The following is a 25,423-nucleotide window of genomic DNA, read 5'->3' as shown; positions in this document are numbered from 1 at the left end:
AGGCTACTTCCAGTGTAATAATGTATAGAGATGATGTAAAAGGTTATACTTGATGAAGTGTGAACATGTATCTAGTTGTATGGAAGATGTACAGCCATTTTAACAAGGCAGTCACCTAGGGCAGCATAAAACATGTAAAAAAATGCAGGTTGTATGAAATGTTTACCATTTTACTGCAACATGAACTAAAAGGCAGAGTAAAGAAAACTAAAACACATTTGAGCACGTTTGTGATTGTGACCTGCATTTTATAAATGTTCAATGAGGGCATCATGAATGGCACAGCAGACATCATATCTGTATTTAGTTTCAGATCACAAATTATTAATCAAATCAAGGATAACTATAGCCGTTGCATATCTTGGCCTTCCAGCACTTTCTGGCAAAGTAGTAGCCAATGGTGCCATGCACACAGAATCTGTACCACAGTCACTAGTCTTGGAGCATACTGATGCAATTTGTGTCTCATTGTGTTTAGCTGTTTTATCTGTGTCTACTTCTCAGTTTCATAAGAATTTGAATGTATTTTGTTTGTGTCTGAAACCACCCACTGACACCAAGAACAAGTTTATGCTCAAACAATAGAAATGGTGGACATCTATAAATAAATTAATGGAAAATTACTCTGCAAATAATAATATAATATCATGAATAATGATAGGGATATGAAACTAATCTACTTTCCTCCAACAGTAATATAGACATATGATGCTGAGATGTTCAATATATTAAGTTCATATATATCAAACCAACTCTGTAAGCAACCGTACTTTATGAAATATGAAGACTGTTTCCAACATATATGGGCAGCATCTTTACTTAAAATTCAATAATTTTGCTTGTAGATCCTAGATATAATAAAGGACTATAAATAAATTATCTTGAAATAAAATGTCTTCAAAAGCAAATAAGACCAAGTGAGATTTCCAGTAAAAGTGCAAGACAGAGAACATGTGGGCTTGCTAATTGTCTGAGGCAATGTATCATATATGTGTTTGCAAGGACTTAATCAACATGCTGTAACAAATTCTTTCAGTGTAACTCTTTTATGATGCACTGATATTGCACATCACAGACTGCTATATCTATTTTTTTAAATCTTGAACTGCAAATGATTAAGGGTCTGTGTCCTCAAATACCTTAGCAGTTGCAAGTTCAAAATTCACATTCAACCTAATATCATTCAACAAGCCATACAATCTAGTTTTCTTTATTTCACAAAACTAAGCAATTTTCCACACTGGTAACATATGTAACTCACATATAGGAGGAATCCAGTTCATATATTGGACAGCATCCAAAAACAGACCATAACCATTTATTGTCATATTCTGCCTTATTCAGCAGTTTAGGCAGCATTATAAAACAAAACAAAAACAACCAACCAAAAAATCTTAACTGCATAAACCATTTGATTTAGGAAATAAAAGAATATTGCTCATTAATAATATATTCATACTTTGATTTTATAAATCTTTATAATGTATAAAATAACACATATATACCTGAACCACCTAGGCCTTAATAATCTTGTAACTGACTGACATCTACTGTGAATCAGAGTCACTCATTGCCCATGTATAATAGCACAAGTTGATAAATACTGCACCATGCCTCGTGAATGCCATGATAGGAAAATATGTTGCACAAATGGTACAGTTCAGCTTTTTGATCTTCCAAAAATTACTAAGCCACACTGACACACTTTTGGGTGAATCCAGCAAATGATGTAAAGCATTTAGTCACTGCATTTTACAAGTGCTTTAACACTGTGGCCAGAAGCAGTAAAGTATAGTGTGAAGCATATATTGTTGACTTCTAAAATGGATATTCAGGGTGGTTCTTGATCCTGAAACAAATAATTTTACATATGCTGAAAAGTTGATGCAAGCTTATAAATATAACTGAGTAAGAGAAATTAGGCTGTGCTCAATATAATAAGAGCTTATGTTAAAAGAAATTAAATTAAGACATTCACACTTAGCACTAAATATATTAATTATATATAAAATTACGCATTTTTCTTAAAAATAAAATTGTTCTGATATATTTTATGCAGACAAAGACAATGTATAATATCAGTGAGTCAAACAGTCTGTTTTCTGAATATACAGTTCCTTATAGAACTTATGTTAAAGTAATGTTTCCTTTAAGAGTCTAAGTAAAAGATTAGAAATAATGATTTCAGTTCTGTTAATCAGAAAAATTTACTTTTTTAAGAAGTATGAAAATAAAACTAAATGGTCTATCAAAGTGGAATAATGCTTTGCTTTTTACCAAATGGATTTTTTGTGTTATTATGGTCAAGTTTGGTTTACATGTTATCACTGTTTGAAAGGAATCATACATTAAATATAATATGTTCAAGTAACTGAATCAGCAATTTCAAAACAACATGAGTTCACAAAACTCCCTTTCAAGGAAATAAAAAAAAATCCAGTAAACACAGTATTAGTTTAATACCTGTTTTATTTTTACCCAAGAACAATCAGCAATTATCTGGGTTTTTGATACAGTTACAGTTCTGTAACATACTTTGATTTTAGAGTTTCTTTTTTGGTTTTGTTTCTACAAGTACTAACATAATATTGAAGGAAGTTTGCATGACCTCCTTTACAAGTACTGGGGTTACCTATAGTGAACTGCAGCACTCATTTCACCATGGGCTCTGTAATGTTACACACCAGGGTAAACAATTGTGATAAATTAGTTATACAACAGAATGTAGTAAAAATCTTATGTAGTAAAAGTTGATCTTACAGTTTAATTTTGCAAATAATTATTCTTATGTCTCCTTTTTTGTCTTGCCTGATCATAAAATAAAAGGCAAAAATTATTTTTTCACGTTCTTTGCAAACACTGGCAAAAATATTTTTCACATTGTTTATATTAAGCACAGTCCTCATTTTTAATTTCATACAAGACAGTAAATCACGTTCATATTAATTATCTGCATTGTAGTTACCCTTTGAAAAATCGAAAATCAAGTATCCTCCCATCTGATCCCTGATCCAGTTTGTTCAATGATACCACGTCCTCACTGCTCAGCTCAAAATCATGTATCTGCAACAAACTTACTGTGTTATTACTGCACCAGTACATCCAAGAAATTTAAAATATGAGGTTACTTTCTGCTGTGTGTTAAGGACTGGGCTAGACATTTAAAAATTGTTAAGTTTTACATTATAATTCAATACTGTACTTGAGGAAAATTTAAACATTTTTGGGCAGCACCATTACCATGAATACTTTAAAGGGATTCATAAACATACAACAGTTTTCATTTAGTATGGGTCAAAAAGATAAATAAAATAATGCTGATTGCTTGGTTGATTGGGATTTGAGGTACTCAAATCAGTGAAGTAATCAGTTGTGTAAGATTGTGGTCTCTGGGTAGTGACACTTGTGTAGTCATTCTAGACAAACACATCATATCTATCTTCCTTATACACTGAAGACAGATGGAACACTTTCCTCTGAAACATTACTGATAACCTACAAGACTATACGATGTCATAATCCAGAAGTCCATAACTATTGACTGGTTGACTGATTAGACAGATAAAAGGAATTCATACTTTTATATTCCACTATTCTGTGCAAGACTTAAAGTTCCCAGGTCAATCAATTTGTTACTTCATGATGCCCTTTCAACTGAAGAGGTTATAAAGAAACAAGTAAAATTGGATGATCACAATTTGTAAGCAGATGTGGATTTTGAAGAAAGTAGCCATGGGCTGAAGATTTCTGTCTTCTGGGTTGTTGCGCTGTGTAGTCTGGTCAATGTTAACCAACGTTTCAAAGGTCATACTGCCTCCATCATCAGGGTGATGAACGAGGCAGCATGACCTCTGAAACGTTGGTTAACATCGACCAGACTACACAGCGCAACAACCCAGAAGACAGAAATCTTCATACTCACCGCTGACCGTGGGCTATTTTAATATTTGGTCCTAGCATTTGCTTGGAAAGACTGAGGAAAACCATAATACAAATCTTCCCAAAGAGACAGTCTGAAAATACCAGTCATGATGGCTAGTAGCATGGTTGAGAAGTGGACCAGTATCTCACAAATACAAATCAGTGTGTTACAACTGCATCAAACAGGGTGGTACACATTTAGGACTATAGTTTCAAGTTGAGTTATGAGTTTTCACAGCACATGGTTTTTGTCCGGTTTGAGTAGCTGTTATAAAATGTCATCACCAAATTGCATGCTTCAAGGCCACAGAAGGATTCACCCTTCATACTGCATGGCTGCAAGTCAACAGTACAATTTTGATATGCTGCAAGTTCTGAATTGTCATCACTCTCTTCAGTAAGCAGTCACATTATCTCCAGTGGCATGTTTACTGTAAATCTTAATTTCTACAATAATTTATTTACCGTCTTTACACAAACTTAAAAATGTTGTAAAAATTACTTAAAATTATAACATTTTTTCATTAGATACTAGATATAAAAAAAAACTTAATTTCTACATTTTTCACAAGTTCATAATGTCTGTTATTAAATGTGTTAAATTGCTGTGAGTTGATATGAAGATCAACTTCAAATGGCCTTGGCTGTTACAACACCAGTGTAGCTGTGCAGATTGGGAATATCTGCTATTATAAATCACAATAAGAAGACTATTTACATGTAGAATTATTACAAACACATTTCCTAGCAACATGAACATTTAATTTAATTTTCACATTAAATACCTATAAAATAAGGTATTAAACTATCTGACAGACATGGTTCCAGTCATCATGCAAAATTACCATGTGTACACAACACAAAAACATACATTGAACTTTCTCATAGAGATAAAGATCGATTGAGATGTGGTTCTTGAAAATATAAAGTTTGAACCTTCAACTACATTTATTAGCCAGAATGTAGGTGGAAGGATGTGTAGAACATAAATTTGTAGCAAAGTATATTTTCTACTAGGGAGTGAAGAATAATTTGGAACAAAGATTTCTAATTTATTAAAATAATAAAATGTCATGGCAAATGTATCACGAAGGCATTGTTATATTAACAGAGATATGAGAAATGCAATAATCAAAATATGTCATTGATCCTATTATTATTATTATTATTAAGTGTTCTGTCTTACGACAGGTCCATTGCTCTGCCCAAAAAGAGCTCTCCAGTTGTCCCTATTCTCGGCTTCTCGCTTTAATTCCTGGAACGTCATCTTCTTTCCTTGTTTAAGGTCGTCAGTTAGCTGTATCAATCTTCTTCCTAGTCCTCTCTTTCCTTCAACCTGGCCTTCGATGATATCACTCATTAATCCATTCCTTCTCATAATATGTCCCAGCCAGTTAGCTTTCCTTCGTGTAATCACCTGCAGAATGCTTCTTTGCTCGTTGACTCTCCTCAATACTTCTTCGTTGGTCACTCGATCCGTCCACCTGATCTTCTCTATTCTTCTCCAACACCACATTTCGAAACTCTCCAGGTATTTCTGTTCCTTCTTCCTGAGTGTCCAAGTCTCTGCTCCATACAGCGCGACACTCCATACGTAACACTTCACTAGTTTCTTCTTCATCTCCAAGCCCAACTTGCTAGTGAGAAGTATCCTCTTCTTGGCGAAAGCTGCCTTGGCCATGGCTATCCTTGCTTTTACTTCCTTGGTGCATAGGGCGTCCGTCGTGACTATGCTTCCCAAGTACTTGAAATGCTCCACATTCTCCATTTGTTGGTTTCCAATTACAACGTTCAATGGTTCTGCTCTCGGTGCTATCCTCATTACCTTTGATTTTTCAATGTTGATTTCCATTCCATACTCTCTACCTGTTTCCACTAACTTGTCCATCATGTTCTGTAATTCCTCCTCTTCCTTCGCCAATACTACTAAGTCGTCTGCATACTTTAGTCTTTATCACTCTTTGATCCTATTACAAATAAAAATGTTACAGCAGGTTGAAATGAAAAACACCTCAAAATGTTCATCTCGCCTGAGCTACAGTGTTTGTGTTGCATCACTGTATGCTTTTGCTGTAACCTTGAAGCATGCAATTTGGAAAAGGTTTCTTTAGTGCATGAATAAGCAGTGTTGTGGCCTTGATTGCCTGTAGAGAATGTCAGTTGTATTGTCACAACACTGCTTATTGTAGTCAGGGTACAAATGCATAAATTCACCCTGTAAAAAACAATTCCACTCAACTAAAGACTTACAAATAAAATAACATAGTTTAACTCTGTGTAATAATTCAAGTATGGAAAGTACCTGGAACAGAATTCAGATCATGGGAGCATTAATGCACATTTTGTTGTTCACATTACTGTCAGATTCTACCCAGTAAGATAGTAACTGTACATTTAAGCATACACAAAGACACACATACGCAGTCATGAGAATGTAAAATTAGGATAAATGTACACAGTAAACTCCAAAAATATAATATTAAATTATAAAAAAATATATATTCTTTTGGAAGGACAGTATGTAGCTGGAAACAGGGGGACTTTGATCCCCTGTTCTCATATCAAGAAAATCAACCATACAAGATATAGACCATTCTATATAGATCTGAAAATAGCCTTTGCTCCAAAATTATTACTCCCCATTTTCAGCCACTAAACTCTACCTAGGTTCTTTCAGCATTATCTTGAACATCATGGATTAAGCATTTGGCATGTTTTGGTTACATGTTTCAAAAGTGTTTCTTCTATCTTTTCCTTGGCATTTTCTAACCTTTGGTGGACAGTGATAGAGTAGCATTGGAATTAAAGCTTTATTTAAAAATGTTTTGTCTATTTAGTTTACTGATTTATTTTATTATATGATAGAAGCCAGCTGACTCAAGTAATAAACCACAGAGGTAAATAAATAAGAACTATGTGTAAGAAAGTGTTTAATATTGATGAACTTATAGATATTTTGAACTGTTGCATCTCACTTGCAAATTCTGTTGAATTCGATCTGGGTTGGTGCTTTTAGGGATGGCAGCTATGCCTCGCTGTACTATGTGACGAAGTAGGATTTGTGCAGGTGTCTTTCCATATTTCTCTGCCACCTCCAGTACTTTTGGATTATTCAAAAGGTCTGGAAAATCTTTGCTGAAATCATAGACACCATGTTCATCTACGCTTATAATAACTTGCCTGAAATCACTATAAATCCTGACACCTTTAAGATAACAAACATCAGCACCAGACACCATAGAAGGAACCTAAATCCAGACACAGACGATAATAAAAATAAACAATTTTAAAAATACGTACTTTAGATTGCATGTTAGACACAGCATGAGGTATGTACTCTTTGCACAGAATTAAAAATGTGATCACACATCTGGGAGGTAATAACTGTTTGTAAATTTTTCCTGCAAAATAACTAAAGATATCTTGATTAAATTTGACACATAAGATACACATTAAATGTTAACAAGTGAATTTAATTTTTGTTCATTGGTTTTGGTCCAACATTAAACCCCATTCTATTACATGAAGATGAAATAAAACTTTATTTAATTATTCAAAATAAGATCATCAAACAGGATAGTTTAAGATTTTAACATTATATTTCATTAAGATCTAAAAATATTTATTCAACTGATATTGTGAGTGCAAAAAAAAAAAATTCTGACTGACTCACAACAAGAGAATTGTAATGGCAATAAAGACCTAGGTCAGTGAACTAACAAATGAATCTATAGATCAAAGTCCTTCTTGAGAAGCTAATAGTATGCTCAGCTGCTCAATTAATTCCCTGAATTAACTGAAGCTATCACAATATTATTAACTCACCCATTACCATGTTCACCAGTGCCAGTCCCGATTCTGAATCAGATGAATCCAATCCACTCCCCCAAACTCTATTTCCATAACATACATTTTAATAATATCATCTATGCTTCATTCTTATGAGTGGTCTTTTGTTTCAGGCCTTATAATCAAATTTTTGTGTACATTTCTCATCCCCCTCAACACACTACATACACCACCCATCTCATCCTCCTTGATCTGACTACCCTAGCAATATTGGTCACGTACAAATTATGGAGATCCTCATTATGAAGCTTTTTCAAGCCCCCTCTCACGTCATCTGGCTCAGGTCCAATACTGTCCTAAGCATCCTGTACTGAAACACCCTCAGTTTGTGTTCCTACCTTAATATGAGACCAGGTTTCATACCCATACAAAACAACAAGTAAAATTATAATTCTTGGAATTTTAAGTGTTTTAAATCAATTCCCCTCCCAGCAGCAACCTTTTCCAAGTGGCAGATTTGGACATAACTGCTGCTATAAGTGGTATATTTTATATTATTATATTATTATTATTATAGTATATTTTATTCGTTAATACATAACTGTTGGTTTGTTTGCAGTTTGTTAAATGGTGCTTTTCAGAAGCTCTGGCTATAAAGCGTGAAATGAGAGGATGATTGTCAATTGGAAAGGATGTGGAAGGAAGCAGTCATGGACTAATTTAAGGTATTATCCCAGCATTTGCCTGGAAGGACTGAGGAAAACCATGAAAATCCCAGTGAGGTTAGCTGGTCTCCAGGCCGAGATTTGAACCTGTGAACTCCCAAATATGAAGCAAGACATAACTGTTGGTGTAAAGTGTTTATATAATTGAATATTTCAGGATTTCAGGGAATAGTCTGTTTTGCTCATGTAAGCAAAATGACATGGCACTGTATCAGACTTTGTGGTTAACAGGAGTAGTGTTATATTGCGGATTCCCTTCGAAATTACATAGGAGATTTCTGTTTTGAGGCTTCTGTTGGTGCAGTGTGAGAGTGGTGGTATTGAGAGGGATGCTATTTTGAGATCAAATTGTACATAACATATCAAAATAACTTCACACCTTATTCCAGCTCGCTCATACAGTTTTGCAGTACCACGAGAACCAAGTGGTGCATATGCACAGACTATAATATTGTGCTCTTTGCAGAAGTCAACCAATTCTTTCTGCTGGAAAAAGGCATGCAGCTCTACTTGGAGATTTGAAGGGGGAATGCGGGCAGACTGCAGCACTCGTTTTATCTGACTGATGTTGAAATTAGACAGCCCAATAGACTTGGCAAGCCCAGCATCTACCTGAGCTTCCATTGCCTGGAACATCCCAGAAATAAAACAGTAGTGGACATCTCACAATCTAGACAGGGAGACACTGCTCTTAAGTAATGCTATGTATTACTTGACCAAAATTCAAGCAAAAACATCACTGATATCACTGCTGAAAGTTGATCTACATTTAAAAATGATTGAAATGGAGGATTGTGGTCATCTGGGTCATGATACAATCTTGTCTTATATAACTACAATGTATTTTTCATCAGTCATCACACAACTCAAAAAATCAACCTGTTCTTGGCATGGTTACCCCCTTAATTAGTTGATAGTACACTGCTCATATTACACGTATGCTGATGAAATATATGTTTTGACCTTATTCAGCCAATTTCAGGTGAATAACTTGAATCTTAACTAAACTACTATAGTATAGAGTCAAATCTAAAACTTAAAATTCACAAATAATGAAGTTAAAAACCTTTAACTTTCTGAAAATCTTAATATAAACAGTAAAATGGTATATAAAATTTAGTGTTAAAATCTAGCTGGATACTGTCTTGTCTCGTAAGTTGTCCACAAGTTACGTTTACAAATATTTTGGATTAACATGCCACCTTTATTATTAAAAACAAGGTAGAGTAAGTAAATTCCTCTGAAATGTTTCATCATACTGTGAATAATGGAGCAATATATTCCTCTGAAATTCTGGTAACCACCTACAAGACTATGTAGCATATGAACCATTTAACAACAGCAATCCTCAATTTTACTATACTAAGAACATCAAACACTTCATAAGACTTAAGAAACGTAAGTCTACTCTAACTTAGAGTGGAAGTGGTATGTAAATCAAATGACAATCTGCATGGCAATGGTTCATTAGTTTACTACATTTAAATATTATTATTGAGTTTCTTGGGATTACTGCTGTTACAGATACAATAATTTATTTTTTCAGTTTCACACAGATTTTTCATGTACAAGTACATATGTTCAGAACTTTGGTCAAGAATACAGTATGACTTATTTTATTTCTAGGATAATAACTATTTTGTGATATTGCTTGTATCTAGCAGAACAGCTGTTTTCATGAAGCACTTTATTCAATTATAATTCTTGAACATACTGTGTGAAGGTACATGGAATTATTTCTATTGCTGATATTACTGTTGGCTTAGTTATTACCTCTTCTGAACTCAGCCTATAATTAATTTTTTGTGCCAAATCATTGTCATTATTATTTTAATCCTTTAAAGTCCAATGAAAACTACATGTTCCAACTGCTTCATTTTGTGTTTATGTGTTTCACATGATTCTCAGTTTAAACAACAGTAACCAATCAATCTTTGTAATGGTAAAGGGTTAATAATGAGTATGAAATATAGAATTCGAGGAGCAAACTAGAGGAATACAAAATTCTTGTAAACAGATGTCATGGGAAGAGGTCAAATGGAATACTGATGCAAGGAATTAAAATGATTACGGAATGTGGAAATCGTGAGGTCAAATTGTAAAACACTGTACCTTCCAAATATTTATATGGTTTGTGGATTTGTCCAAGAGAATGTTTCCATCAGATTCCACAGGATGAATATCTTCCCCTTTTTCCAGAAAACCAAAGGGCACATGCACCAGGTATAGATCTACATAATCCAAACCAAGGTTATCCAATGAACGCTTCAAATATTTTTCAACTCTGTCAGGATGGTTGCCAGCTGGGGGTAGCTGAAACATATTTCATTAAGTATTTGGTGATAAGTTAAATATGTATTTTGTCACCTTATTGTCTTCTGATTTACTTAGGCATTTACATTTCAATTTAAGCATGCAACTTGGTTAGTGTAATGTACCTAAACTTATATGCTAAATGAAAATGCAGTACTTACATTTAGTGCCTGAGAAGGAAGAAAAATGTAAGTAAACAAGAAAAGTGATACAAAGATTTGTGAAGAGAACAAATTTTTGAATTTGAAAATCAAATAAGACCTATTTGATTATTATGTGACTGGAGACCTTACACCAACACTGTACTGGACATCATGAATTCTTCTCGGACTACTGTTCATTATACTTAGTCACTGTGAAAGCTTCAGATCATACATTGTACTGGAAATTTAAAAGTTATGAAAATATGACAGTATAATGAAAAACAATCACTTGAAGATGGAGGGTTAGGTGTGTGTGTGTGTGTGTGTATAAGCATTTTTAAAGAAAGCACTGTAATGTTTGTAATCTGGCGCATGTGACTAATACTGACAATGATTAAGGGTCTTCTTCCATTACGATCTTTAACGCCAATGAAAAATAGAAACACTAAAAACAAAATATTTAAATTCAACAGTATGTAGAAGGAAATTTTAAACATATGATACTTAAAAGCCCAAAATAATATGACATACAATTGGTTATAGTGGTGGAAATGTATGCAACCATGTTTCTTTTAAACCACAGTCTTGGTGAACATTTGCTAGGGTGCCCAGTTAATCTCTATACATTTATGACAGTTGTTGATTTATTACCAGGTAATAATATTATGTATATTATGTAGGAATTGCCCTGAGCTGTATGCAATGTGCATGACACTAGTTGTCTCTGCTGCCGTATTTTAGACATTGTTATTCATGCCTAATTCATGCATCTTGTTGTGGTTATTTGTAAGAGTACAAATGACAAACTTCTATCACAGTCTTATACACCAGTATTAACAAACTTCTTCACAACTTTGGTGTTAAAAGGAGATTCATGTTTCAGTCACACTGGACCATCTTCATGTTCTAAATGTATGAAATATGAGACCACAGTGTTTGTGCTTCTGGTATTAAAATAACTGTATTATTGAATCATAATAATTTCATACCCTATAATATTATTATTTTATTACAACTTGTAGCACACATTCTCCAACAGGATACCAACATATTTATAATTGATTATTCATATGCTATGCAAACAGTCTTCATTCGGATATACTTAGATCCACAAGATGGTTCAGCATGATTGAAACATATAGCGACTTCCAACATCAAAGTTATCAATAAATGTATTAATATTATTGTGAGAGAGTTTGATAGTTTTGTTGTTTGTTTGTGAATATATCTTAATAATGGAAGGAGACTTGCTTCAATATGAACCTCATGCCATTTGAACATACTAAATATTTGTCCCTTATAATTTTTAAACATCAATATCGCCACAATGTCAGCAATTCAAACTTTTGGAATGAGAATGACACTAGCAATATAAATGTAGTCCTAAAATATTATGTGGCTACAGATCTGCAAAGAATATGCAACTTCTGTAAAGTTTCTTTGTACAAAATGACATAATGTAGTGGTAGCACAGAATATGTTTTTAGTTCTCTCTTTGATGGTAATTAATAATAATAATAATAAACCACTTCAACAAAACAGATTAAATTTGGTATGCAGATAAATATTCAGAATGAAACATTTTTGAAAATTATTTAAACAAATGAGGGGTAATAACCTCTTTCTACTTGGTTCCACTATCCATGAATATAAAGAATATGTGTATTTTGATCAAATGGGATAATGGTCTTCAACTGGAGGTGGCTGTCCTCTGGATTGTTGTGCCATGTAGCATGGTAGAAGTTTATCAACATTTCACAGATCCCTGTTGTCTCCATCATCAGGGTGATGAGTGAGTCCCCTAATGATGGAGTCAGCAAGGACCTCTGAAGCGTTGGTAAACTTCTACCAGACTCCATGGCACAACAACATAGAAGACAGCCATCTCAGGCTGATTGCTGTATAAACCTGAAATCCTACTTGGTCTTCAACTGGGTACGTGAACACCTTGTTTTAAAAATATGGCAATCAGTCTCCAACACTGTTCGATTCTTTTAACACTGTCTCCTCGATAGCTTACGCTCCTCTCCCCAATTTCAAAAGTTTTATTTTCCTGAATGGCAAGGTCTAGAATAAGTGAAGCTTTGTCTCCACACCTTCTGGTCATCTTCATTCCCTATCCCACTCCTGAAATTATTTGATCCTTACCTTGGTGACTATGAAAAGCTCTTCTCGTTTAACCTTGCCTGAATTTAGCCACTTTGCCAGTACTCTGCCAATAGCTGCCTCATTTTCATATACATAGGCAGTATCAATATGTCTGTAACCTGCTTCCAGAGCTGCCTCCAGTGCAGCTTCCAGCTCTGCATCTGAAGCCTGCAATGTCCAATAGATTATCACCACAGTTATTCCTTTATTCCATTGGCTTACCTTAGTTTATTCTTGCAAGAGAAACATTAACTCTGCATGTTTATGGCCATAATTCCCTATTGGTCTATGGAATTTTAGGTAGATTAAACAAAATGTTCAAAATCAAAGTTAATGTTAGTATAACAAGATAAAGAATGTCACTTTAAAAACAACTTTATTTTATCTTCCTAAACTTGCTTTATGCAAGTATGAGATGGACCTGAACAACCAGTTAAGATGGGATTTTTCTCTTTGAGTCCTGACTGGCTGTGGGGCCAACCTGCCTCCTAGTATTGGGGGACTTTCCTCAGGAGTAAGGTACTGAAGACGTGAGGCATCCGTCTAGTGATGAGGTTAAGAAAGCACCTTCACTTCTCCATAAATCTTCACTGCATGGTGCTTTGTTAAGCATAGGGACTTTACCTTTAAAATTAATCAAAATATTTTAATACTTTATTAGCTTGCAGTTTTTAATAAAATTATTTTCATACAATTTTACAGTAACATTAAAAGGCCTGTCTATAAGTTGATACTATAGTTCAGAAAAGCAACAGTCGGAGAGTGGCAGGGGTAGGGTTAGTCAAAGACTTGTAGATTTTTTATTGTTAAGTAAGTATTTCTTTGGACATTGACATTAAAGTTATCTATTATCTGGTGTTTCAGAGTTTTATTGTCCCCCTTGATATGCGAGAAACTCACAATATTGCTCAAAATCACTTTAAATTTTTTCCAAACAAGAGCAAAGCCTCTTAGAATGGACTTAAAAACTTAGTTCTGACAACAAATTTAAATACAGATAATTTCCTGAAATTTCTTAGACATGCATCTGTCTGCATAAATCTTCTACTTGAAACAATCTTATTTCTTGATAAAATTTATAAGCCTATTTTACTTGGAGATGGAAAAATAATTTACCTGATGTAAGTTTTACCTAACATTGTCATACAGTAGGCTCACTTCCTTTTCTGGGAATATTGAAACGAAAGACTGTTAATCATGTTTTTTCAGCCTCTCTGTTTTAAATTGTGAACAATGATTTAAAAATATGAGCTTCTACTTTGTTCTCACCCCTCACCCATGACTCACCAAACACAGACAACTTGGTATCTCTCACTCAGTCGCATAATACCAGCAGTTAGTTCACTGTCATCAAATACGCCAACAACAAACTTTGGTTTGTCAATCATTTTAAGCAGGCTTAACATTATACAGGCGTCCCATAAAATGTACACACAATTTTAATATTTCGTATTATACTGTGTGCACATCTTTATGGAGTACCTGTATGTAGGTGCCTCACAAACGCAAGTGGATACTTTGTCCGCGTCCAAGGGAGGTAATTACACTTCGGAAATAAAGAGTAATAGGGCGGCGGGGGCGTGACACCTAATCCCAACGACGACGATCGAGGTTTCGACGCTTTTAAGTATCTAACGTCACGTGTCCTCGTGAGAGTTGGAGTATAAAGTATTATCTCTCTCTCTCTGCGCACGCGCCTTCGATCTTATATCAAGTGCCAAGGTCAAGAATGAATAAAAGCTTAAATAAAACACCCTCATTTCATTTTTATGACAGTGATATTAAGACAAATCAAATTAATTTTATAACATTGTTTATGCAGTACGCGTTCTTTGCAAGACGAAGAAACTCGTTGTGGGGAGATTTGTCTGTCCATCCGTATGATTTGTCTCCGGAACTATCAGTGGGATTCGATTAAATTGGTATTGGGGGATCTACGTTGTCAGACGGATTTCAGTTTGTCCATATACACTAAGTCATAATCTCTAATTTCGGTGAATATCAAGTGGAACATGGATTGTTGCATTCCATAAGTTAGGTATATGGCAATAGTTTGTACAAAAATACAATACAAATACACAGGCACAATTCATATTTCTCAAAACCGATTCACCGGTATAGAAGACTGGTAGATGACGCGTCAGCAACATTTTCATGTTGCCTGTAATATGACTTGGGAAAAAGCCATAAATCTGCATATATTAACTAAGCGGAAGAGAAGTCCCAAAACAATTGCTCAAAAAACTACAAATCACATAAATGTCGGCATATAACGTTAATATCACGTTATTGCTCAACGGTGAATTGTTGTTTAAACCATACGAAACTTAGCCAAACAAAATTAAAAATACTGCGGTATTAATAAATGTAGTCTTACAAGATAAACGAGGACATCAAATCAACGGCTTTACAATAAACTCAATGGTACGAAGAAATAAAGCTATTATTTTCGAGGTAAAGCCAGTTTTACTCTTGAAGTTGAAGAAATACAGTTCGCTTAGTGTGCACAACAATATTATTTTATTGGCCCTAGGTAATGCGACTCGCAGTAATGAAAAGATTGCCGATCCTTAATACAAGGTACTGCTGTAATTAAGATCTGCAACTTTTACTTGAAATGTTCTGAGTATGGAGCATATTTAAATAAATAAGTTATAAGAAAACTACCAGAGTACCCGCAGCGTTACTGCGGGGAAAATGGACAAATACTTACATTTCTTATCAATATTTATCTTCCGAAAGCTTGTCAAAAGCCTCATCATTCGATAAGCATCGTTTAATATCACAGAAAAAAGATATCTAAATACATTTTCACCGAGACTCAAACCCAGGCCAGCTTATGGGTTTCTGTGTCCAAAAAAGCATGCACATTTATTTCCTGAATAGTTTTGTCTCGTTGAATGACGTCATTAATATTGAACAATCAATTGGAAGGGATGTAGTAGGAAGCGATTGTGGCCTAATTTAAGGTACTACCCATGAATTTGCCCAACGGAAGGGGTGGCGGTTAGGAAAAACAAAAAACCTCTCTCGGGGTCGAGATTTGAACCCGAGACCTTCCGAACGTGAAGCACGAATGTTAGCCACTTTTTCTTTGTTTGTTTTATTCTGACTCCGTCGCGTGAGGAAACGCATGTTTTCCGAATTAGATTATATTTCTATACTCTTAACAAACGTGACCACGTAAAACCATATAAATTTTTTTAAGCACCCAGTAATTTGGGATACAAGTACAGGCAACTCTCGGTTTACGAACGTCACAATTCATTCAAAATTTCTTAAAGTCGCCAATAGATAGAGTTCCTTATAAAACGAAATGCCAAACGTATAGTGAACATAATTGTAAGATTTAAATAAGTAAACTTTAAAAAAATGTATTTATAGCAATAATTATCAGAAAATTATTATATGATAATTATACTGAACTGTTCTTGGTTAATAAAACTAATCTAGCCAGTATTATTCTTTTCTTATTTTACGTTACGTATCGTATACAATAAACCATAACGCATACATACATTATAATAAAATGTATTGTATAGACCAGCGTTTCTTAACCGGGGTTCCCCGGAACCTTAGCGTTCCGCGAGCAATCGCCGGGGGTTCCGCGAGAAATAGTGATGAATAGGCTAATCATATGTAATTTTTTTTTGAGTCATTTTCATGTTTAAATTCATATTCGTAATTTTACTATACACGTACGACACAGTCTCGGAAAATTCTTGGGTATTATAATAAAGTCTTCAACCTGTTATGTCATTTAGAAATATAATAATCATAAGAAATATATTTAGCGACGTCTATACGGCGCCAGCGTGAAACCGCCTTTAGTGGTCAGTGTACAGGAGCTGTACTCAAGATGAGATTTACTGACCTATCCCTGGACAAGTTCTGGATTTCTGTGAAAGAGTATCCTGCCATTCATAGGAAAGCAATAAATATATTGCTGCAGTTTTCAACCTCTTACATGTGTGAGCAAGCTTTTTCTTATTTAACAAGTATCAAGACCAAAGACAGAAATCGTCTCCTTTCAGTTGAAGATGAAATCCGTGTGTGTTTATCTAAAGTTCGACCCCGAATTAACTATTTGTGTACCAAAAGACAAGCACAGTTTTCACATTAGAAAAGTAAATGTTATTATTTAAATTGGCTTCAAAAATAACAGTTCCTTGATGCATATATTTGTTCATATAACATTTTACTTTGATTTATCTTATGCCTTTTTAACATTATCAATAAACGATTTAGTTATTGTAGTAGTTATTATCTGTTTTCGTTCTGTTTATATGTGTTATATACGATATTGGTTATTTATGTTTATTTTTTGTGTGAATGAAAACCTCCGTATGAGGTCTCTTGAACAGGCAGTTTGATTTCAGTTTTTTTGTATTGTCAATAAACTTGAGAAAAACGTAAGTAATTTTTTGCGTAAACCAGCTATCAGAAAAAATATATTAAGTTTTCCTTATGAACTTTAAGTTTATAAAGAAAGAAATAAAGATATCAATAATGATATATAATAATTTTTATGTAGGGGTTCCCTGAGACATGAATATTATTTCAAAGGTTCCGCAAGGGCAAAAAGGTTGAGAAACGCTGGTATAGACCATTTGATGTTTAGTATTTACATGGTGTTAGTGATTCGGGGTCCGCAGTGGCCGCGCGGTCTGAGGAGTGGGCCTTGTGCAGCTTGGTCGCTGGGACCGTGGGTTCGAATCCCACTCAAGCCATGGATGTTTGTCCGCGTTTTTCTGTCTTGTGCTGTCCTGTGTACAGGTAGAGGCCTTGCGACGGGCCGATCCCTCGTCCAAGGAGACCTACCAAATGTCTAATAGATCATGCCAACGAAAAGTTGGGACCCGCAGTGCTCAGGCACTTGAAGAACGGGTCGTTCCTAGTATCCCAGTTAATGATTTAAAATGGCTGCTGACGTATACGATACGTATCGTAAAAGCTCAAGAATGCAAGATACACATAACGAACATAAACGTTTAACGGAACTTGTTCGTAAACCGAGAGTTGCCTGTATTCTGCTTTGGATACGGGTGTGATGTTTAAGACTTGTACACGTTTAGGGCCGTTTCACACTGTCGACCGGTCGCGACCAAACGAGGAGACCAGCAGGGCGACCAGCGCAGACAGAGGCCTCAGCCGCGGTACTTTAGAAGCAGTCAAGCAGTAAGGACATCGAGGAGATCACTATAATGATAAAAATTCGTCAAACAATTCCACAACCTCTTCCCACTGACTTTTTTCAACTCCCTGTTTGCATAATCGGGACTTGCAAGGTCCGAAATGGCTCTTCGTGACTCTACAGCCGAAATAAATCTTTCAGTATCAAAACTCATGATATACCGATCACTTGAGTGACATGAACAAGACGGGAGAAAACAAGAAACAATGGATATGTCACCTCTCTGAGCTCTGGTCGCTGACTGAGTCGCCCGCAATGTGAACACGTGATTGCCATCTATGTATCTCGTGGTCGTTGGTCTCCTGTGCGTCGCTCACTGCTTGTTGGTCGACGGCGGCCATTGGTCGTGGTCGCCCTCATGTGTAAGCTCGTACTTGGCTTTTCTACCTAGTGGTCGTTCACCGACTGGTCGCCGGCGACCGGTCGACAGTGTGAAACGGGCCTTAAAGACTGTGAAAGGTTTTCGTGCAGTTTGGCCTTCGAATGACCTCCACGCCTCGTTTTATTTTTTGTTAAATTGTAATTTTATTGTTAAAGGAACTGAAGTAGTCAAGGTCTACTCCATTCTGCAATTGATAACGTTGCTTCGTAGAGCAGTCGTGTCAGCTAGAAACTGAAATTTACATAAGAATAAAAAGCTAAAATATCACATTCATACGCAATGATATACCTCAGGTATTAGAAGGCCAATTCCCTCAATATGAATAATTAGCAAACGAATGAACATCCAGCCAGCGGGTAAAATACTATTTTGTAGACATAACAATATTTATTATGGTTTTGAGGCACCCTAAAATTTGTATTTTAATTCTACCAGGACATGCAATATTCTTATATAAAACATTAAATGGTGATGCTCCCTCAGAATCACACTTCTCCATATGTTGTTTTCTAATTTGTATATTAATTAATCGTGGTTTTATCTAATTTCAGACAAAAATTATTGCTTCAAAATTTATCACACAATGGATATTAGGTTGTCACAAATTGTTTCAAGTTGTACTCGGTTAAATACTCGCAATGCTTCCAGCAAAACTGCAGATTAAAATAAGGTGTCTACAAATTTGTAGGAATATTCTTGAAATTGTACACTTTATCATTTTAAATATCTGGCAAAATTAAATTTCGAACTATATTTTCTTCATCCAGGTCTGCTATTTGTGATTTTAAAATTGCTAGTTTATTAGCTAAATTCAAGTTGTATACTGCTGTTCAACAAACTATGTGTCAGTCAAATTCACATTCATGTTTATTTGCGAGAAAACAGGAAAGAAAAATATGTGTGGAGCTCAAAGCTGAGAATTAGTGAAAGTAGGCGGTTGTAATTTCCCCCCGCCATCTGATGGTCCACGGAGCAGCCTCCTCTGTTTAAGCGGTCCCTCGCAGAAAGTTTACAGTGTTGTTATAGAATGTGAAGGAACGAGTACATACCACAGTAAAACATGCTAATGTTTCTTTGCAGATAACGTTCAGTTACGAGTCGTTCCCGCGTGTCTAAATCAATCAGTCGTGCGCTTGTAAGAAGAATGGGGAGATGCAAACACAAGTCACCGTTTCTTGATTTTCATTAATATGCTTTTTGGTACTGAGTTTCTCTTCTTCATGAAAGACTTGCTGTTAACTTGGCATATTTAATTACTCCGGACTGGGAAGAAAAACTTTCTACCATCTTCTGATTCATACTATTGTCAATAAATACAGCCTGAGGATTTTCTGCAACTGGTACTGTTGTAGGAGGTGGGGTGGGCGGTGAAATTACAACTGGTATTGTCATTGCTACCTTACTTTGGTCATCTGTTGCATTTGTCACAGAGAGAGAATCATACGACAATAACTTTTACCATGAGGTACAATGCCCAGCGCCCTGCTGAATGACCTATGAAGTTGGTTTTCTGTGGATTCTGGTTCCCAGAATAAGTCAGTCAGGAGAATCGTGATAAACTGTGGCGTAGAGGTTAATGACAAATAAATGACGAACATGCAGTGTATTTGGAAGCTTGGAATCTTAAGCCTTCTTCTGAACACAAGCAGCTATCGTTAATTGCCAGCATCTGTAAATCTTAACATCATTCAGGATCTGTTGAGGCAGGTCAAATCCGTCCAGCTTCAACGACTTTGACAACCTCTACCTCACATCATTTACATATTAGCGTCTTTATAGGATTTCTATCCAGCACTAGGTCTTCTATACGAAGGCCCTCTAACAATCCAACTGATGCGTGTCTGGTATACTGTTTCTTTTTTCGATGTGGTCTTTGCGGTTTGATAGAAACCACACTGAAGTTGCCAAGCGAGTAGTTTATTGTCAGACAATCAAGTGCTTCCAGATCAGGAAGAGTCTCCACAGTGATATCCAACACTGCAAACGTGATACTGGGTGTGCACATCGTTACAGCACAATTGTCAATGAGATATGGATCTGTGTAGAACCAAGACATATAAAGGGCTTTTTAGCTAACATTGCAACGCTTAGCTATTACATCCTTTATTTTCTCCTTTGCTGTAGAATCTGTCACCACATGTGGTAATCCGGGCTTCTCTTTTACCAGCAACCGTAGTAAATGCATTGTCAGACTTTGAATTTGAACTGATCGGAATTAATACTGTTCGTGCAACATTGGCCATTAACGTCTTCAACATGTAGTCTTGAAGAATGATGCGTTACCTAGACTATTTTTTCTGGCTAAGCTGTAACTGGAAGGGGGGGGGGGGCCTGCTGACCTTATGCTGCTAATTTTGTCGTCTCTACGACAAGAATTCCCTGTCTGATTACGGCGTCTCCAAACACATGGGATGAATCGCCCAGAACATCTTCAGTTTTAGCCTCGTGTGCTAACCAACATTTTCACCACAAACAAAGGCACGGAGAGGCAGGTCCAAATCTCGATTTCACATGCTACTAACACACGCTCATCTTTTCCAGAAATATAGTAGGGCTTTCTTTCCTGTCGTGTTTTTAATCCTCCTAAATTCCATATTCTGATAACTTCATTAACTTCTACAATTTGTTGACTAATAAAGAGTTTTTACAATTTCTTTCTTCTGTGTTCTGTATAAATTTTACGTAATCAGAATAGCTTTGCACATGGAAACGAGAGTGACATTACCTAACAACATTCCGCAAACTACGTAAACTGTTGTAAAATTGAAAAAAAGAAACATGAAAATTTTCAAAACGTTTCCAGAATTGTACAATATTTCAAAGTTAAATAAAATATATTGGATTGTTCACAGAGAGCAAGTCATCAATTTATTTTAAACTCCGAACCTCCAGTCTTTATTTGGTGTCCATAAGTTGCAAGTCTGTCTCGTCTCCATTTCATCCACCTAATTCTCCATTGTTTCGCTTTATGACCAAACACAAATCAGCTACAAATATTAGAATCAAAGCTGCTTTCAATCTACCTGACGAAACTTTTGTCAAGAAGCGTTTCATAATAAATAAAATGTTGCCTCTATGATAAATTAAATACCATACTACATATTTCCCAAACCTTCAAAAATATAAAATATACATACACCGCAAACACACACATAATCCTCTAAAGTCGAGTGGTAACTATAGGTACCGTTCGCTTTAACAATCAGTAAGGCTGCATTTTGTATTTATGTGTTCCGTAAGGTTCTCAGTGATAACAAGGATTATTCCCTAAACATTAATTAGTCTATGGTTGTAATGGTGAAGTGTTGTCAGCATGGACTGAATTCTTAACATTATTTAGGTTTGTAAAAATGATTTACTCATAAATTTCATAATGAACATACCAGTCAAGTATCTGAGAAATTGGATAGGAGAAGAATAGATGGTTTAATTTTTGAAAAGGAGTTAAAACAGTCTGAGCTACAGCATAATCATGGCCGAACTATGCCCAAAAAAATGTTATTCGGACTGAATGGTTGAAAGTTAAAAAATTAATATGAAACTGATGTGGCGAAAACATTACTTCGTAATGATAATAATGACAACAGCATAACAGATTAATTAAAATATAAATATAATTTTCCTTGATTTTTGTATAGCAAAGTCAATTACGATATTTTCAAAAGATAAGCTACGAAGTTTGTCACCTTAGATGCACATGATGCTTAGCACAGAGAGCTTTACTTGCGACATTGTTGTCCGCAGCTCATTCTTTACAATCGTCATTCCATTACAGGTGCCACCAACCTCACATTTTCAGTTTCCTTTGAGCAGTAGTAACATCATTCATCACAACACTAACGCCTCTTAATGAACGATTCTGCAACTCTTATTGAGGTAGCCTAATTCTTTTGTAGAATGCAAAACAACAACATAGAGGTTGTATAGCTCAGTATGAAAAATTAATGAACCACTGGAGACAATCATTTTAAATTCAGTATGGAGGTAGATCGTAAACACTGCTACTAATTTTAGAGCGTAATGCCAAAATATTCAACAATATTTATATGTATGCCTTTGTTTCGGACGCAAACTGCACAAATTTGCATTACAAATGTTTTTATAGAATCTCTACATTTCAATGTATTAGCATTTACACTTGCTCGCTAACAACAGCAAACCAACACCTGTACCTGATGACTGCTTCCTTCCGATTTTGAGCGCAAGATGTCGTATTCGTGACGTCATCAAATGCGCAGAGGAATGCCTGAAGATGGGGACAGAAATGACCCTGAAAAGTCAGTGAGTTTTAACCATTTGACACGGCTGACAACCCGAAAGGATTTTATTAAAGAGGAAGACCTTACTTTCGTTCAAACATGAGGAAAATCACGAAAAACTCAAGACAAGCATTCAACGATCTAGTTTCGAACCTGGTACCTCTCGATTACACCCCAGACGTGATACCACGGTGGAGCGTTAGCAGTAGGCCTATCTTGATTAGACAACAAATATTTTAATCAGGTTGTAGGTTTAAAGGCGTACGTACGACACGTCATTAAGGTCATAGCAACATTCCTTACTGAGCAGGCGTGCACCCAACCAGCACTCTGTTTACGTTCTCCGTAATTAGTTTCTGTTGTCCTTGAGCTGCGAAGGGCAGCTTACCATTAGGCTATCTACTACCGTTATCACGGTAGACATTACTACAGGTCTCTTGAAGCATTCAGCAAGCAAAGCACAGGCGTTCTTTGCGACATCTGGGAATAACGAATAAATTACCTAAAAGAAGTAACTATTCGGAACATTTTTGTTCTTTGCCCTTATCAAGTGCAGCGGCAATTTCTTGACTAGTATTCGGGTGGAGACAGTTGGAATCTCGTCCCAATGGTCGGTTGTTACGGCGGGGGGGGGGGGGGGGGGGGGGCGAACGGAGAACTCCGGGAAGCAACATTTTACTCTCTGCTAACAAAATTCTGAAGTTCAGTCAGCATGGCTAATATCAAAACCTGTCACTAAACACGATCTCCGATTTCGTTGTCAGTTCGAATCCCCACATTTGGTGCGTGGAGTGGCATATTTCAAGGGACTACACGACATTCGATCGGAAAGACAAAGAAAAATCTCGAGGCCTGATACAAAACAGGAGGATCGGATAGGCTCGAGCCAATACTGACACAGAAAATACAAGATTAGACAGGAGATACACCAGTATCAAAATACCGATATATCTTACCCGTCCCTACTTCCAAATCCTAAGAAGAGAACGAAAAAAAATGCAGCTTCCTGATGCGAGCCCCTTGTTAAATTGACAGCGTACCCCTGACGAATTATTTCACATTCCCAAATTTATAACTTGAAATTATCGACAATTTTAAATATAATTTCTCATATTCCTGGACCTAAACAAAATGCTAGAATTGCAAGTTCTGATAATGACGTTTTGGACTTGATGACTCGCTGTACATATTATTTTTATCAGTTCCACTCAACAAACTTTCTCCAGAAGGACGCTACGGGGACGAGGATATTTCAAACACTGATGGGCTTGTTATTGCTTCTGGGCGTGACCAAATCATGATATCTCAGTCTCAACGAAATTTGGGAGAAAGTTGGATCGGATATAGATTTTATTTGGATTGCTCTGTCCCAGGAAAGGTTTCACTTATGCTTCATGCTTTACGTTTTGACAGTATCATGGACAGACAGCAATTAAGTGACGTTGATAATTTAGCTCTTGTCGATGTATGTTTGAGATTCCGCATGGGTATGTCAAACACCCAAGCAAAGCACGGGTTTAAAATCCAAGCCCTTACGGATGCAAGAAACATCTTCGCTTCATATTCATGCCTGTAAAGTGCCGCTAGGGGCAGCAGTGTTTCAAACAGCGTCTGTGATGCGTCGTGTGTCCACAATGGTTGATGCATGTAGAAATGTGACTTATAATTGGTGTTTTAGCACATGACTAGCAACAGACTTGACAACAAAAATAAAAATGAATTGCACACTACGAGGTAACAAGTTAGAGATAATTACACGATCTGTAAATACTAGAAACAGAGAAGTAGCAATCTCTTTATATTTGAAGAGGTCTTGACACTTATGTCCTACATCCTGGAAAACAGGGGTTGTATTGATATCTACGATGCAATTTGGAGAAAAGTCTAATTCAGGCTGACAAAAGAAAGATTGAAATAATAATAATAGTATATGATAATTTTGAAGGTGGAATTGACAAAGTGGATGAAACGGTAGAAAATAGTGTTTCAAGGAAGTGGAAGAGATGGCCACTTTGAATACTTTTCAACTTACAGATATTGTTTATCTCAATGCTTATGTAATATTTCTATCAAACAATCTTAATGAAGAGTGAGAAATGAGGGTGCTTTTGTTTACCATCCAAGCGATTACCAATGTCACTGTTTCAAAGTCTGCCTCCTCCATCCAACACCGTTCTTCATTCTCATCCACATGTCTTATTAACAAGGACAGTACTCACCTGCCAAGTTCCAAACCCAATGACAGGCATGCTGGCTCCAGCGCTCAGCTTCAGAAGTGACGTCATTGCGCAGCTTGCTCAGATACAACACGCTCTTCTCTCGCGGATAATACGAAGACTCCTTCCACAATTGTTCTCGCCACACCGTTATATACCGCTGCCAAAGACATCCCACTGTCATAGAGAGAGAGAGAGAGAGAGAGATAGCTGACATGCATTCGCGACATCTTTCATTGAGAAGTGGAGTTACTTGAACGAAGAACACCGAAATCATAAAAGATGGTACTAGTTGCGTGTCACCAAATGCAGCTCTTGTGGGAGCCACGAGGC

The 25,423-nt window shown here is 36.0% G+C and overlaps 1 protein-coding gene across 1 annotated transcript; it reads right to left on the bottom strand.

Moving 5' to 3' along the window:
- Positions 1-1,194: 1,194 nt before the first annotated feature.
- On the bottom strand, positions 1,195-25,253 carry LOC110838730 (aldo-keto reductase family 1 member A1). Its single transcript, XM_022082234.2, has 7 exons — positions 25,094-25,253; positions 13,040-13,207; positions 10,548-10,748; positions 8,815-9,062; positions 6,897-7,056; positions 2,966-3,063; positions 1,195-1,849 (listed from the first exon to the last, which is right to left on the bottom strand). The coding sequence occupies exons 1-7, from the start codon at positions 25,157-25,159 to the stop codon at positions 1,819-1,821; spliced, it is 972 nt and encodes a 323-aa protein (XP_021937926.1). The 5' UTR covers positions 25,160-25,253; the 3' UTR covers positions 1,195-1,818.
- Between the last annotated feature and the right edge of the window lie 170 nt (positions 25,254-25,423).

The sequence above is a fragment of the Zootermopsis nevadensis genome, unplaced genomic scaffold (genome assembly GCF_977971745.1).
Source record: "Zootermopsis nevadensis isolate Lab colony 2312 unplaced genomic scaffold, Znev_1.0 Znev_ptg000029l, whole genome shotgun sequence".
Lineage (NCBI taxonomy): Eukaryota > Metazoa > Arthropoda > Insecta > Blattodea > Termopsidae > Zootermopsis > Zootermopsis nevadensis.
Note: the sequence above shows the minus strand (reverse complement) of the source record. Positions and strands in the feature narration are given on the sequence as shown.

Excerpts from the sequence above, each read along its gene's own strand:
- LOC110838730 (XM_022082234.2), bottom strand. The coding sequence starts at position 25,159 with ATGACGTCACTTCTGAAGCTGAGCGCTGGAGCCAGCATGCCTGTCATT. Across the intron at positions 13,208-25,093 it reads TTGGGTTTGGAACTTGGCAG|GCTTCAGATGCAGAGCTGGA; the intron begins GTGAGTACTGTC and ends TGGACATTGCAG. Across the intron at positions 1,850-2,965 it reads GATTTTCGATTTTTCAAAGG|GATCAAGAACCACCCTGAAT; the intron begins GTAACTACAATG and ends TATTTGTTTCAG.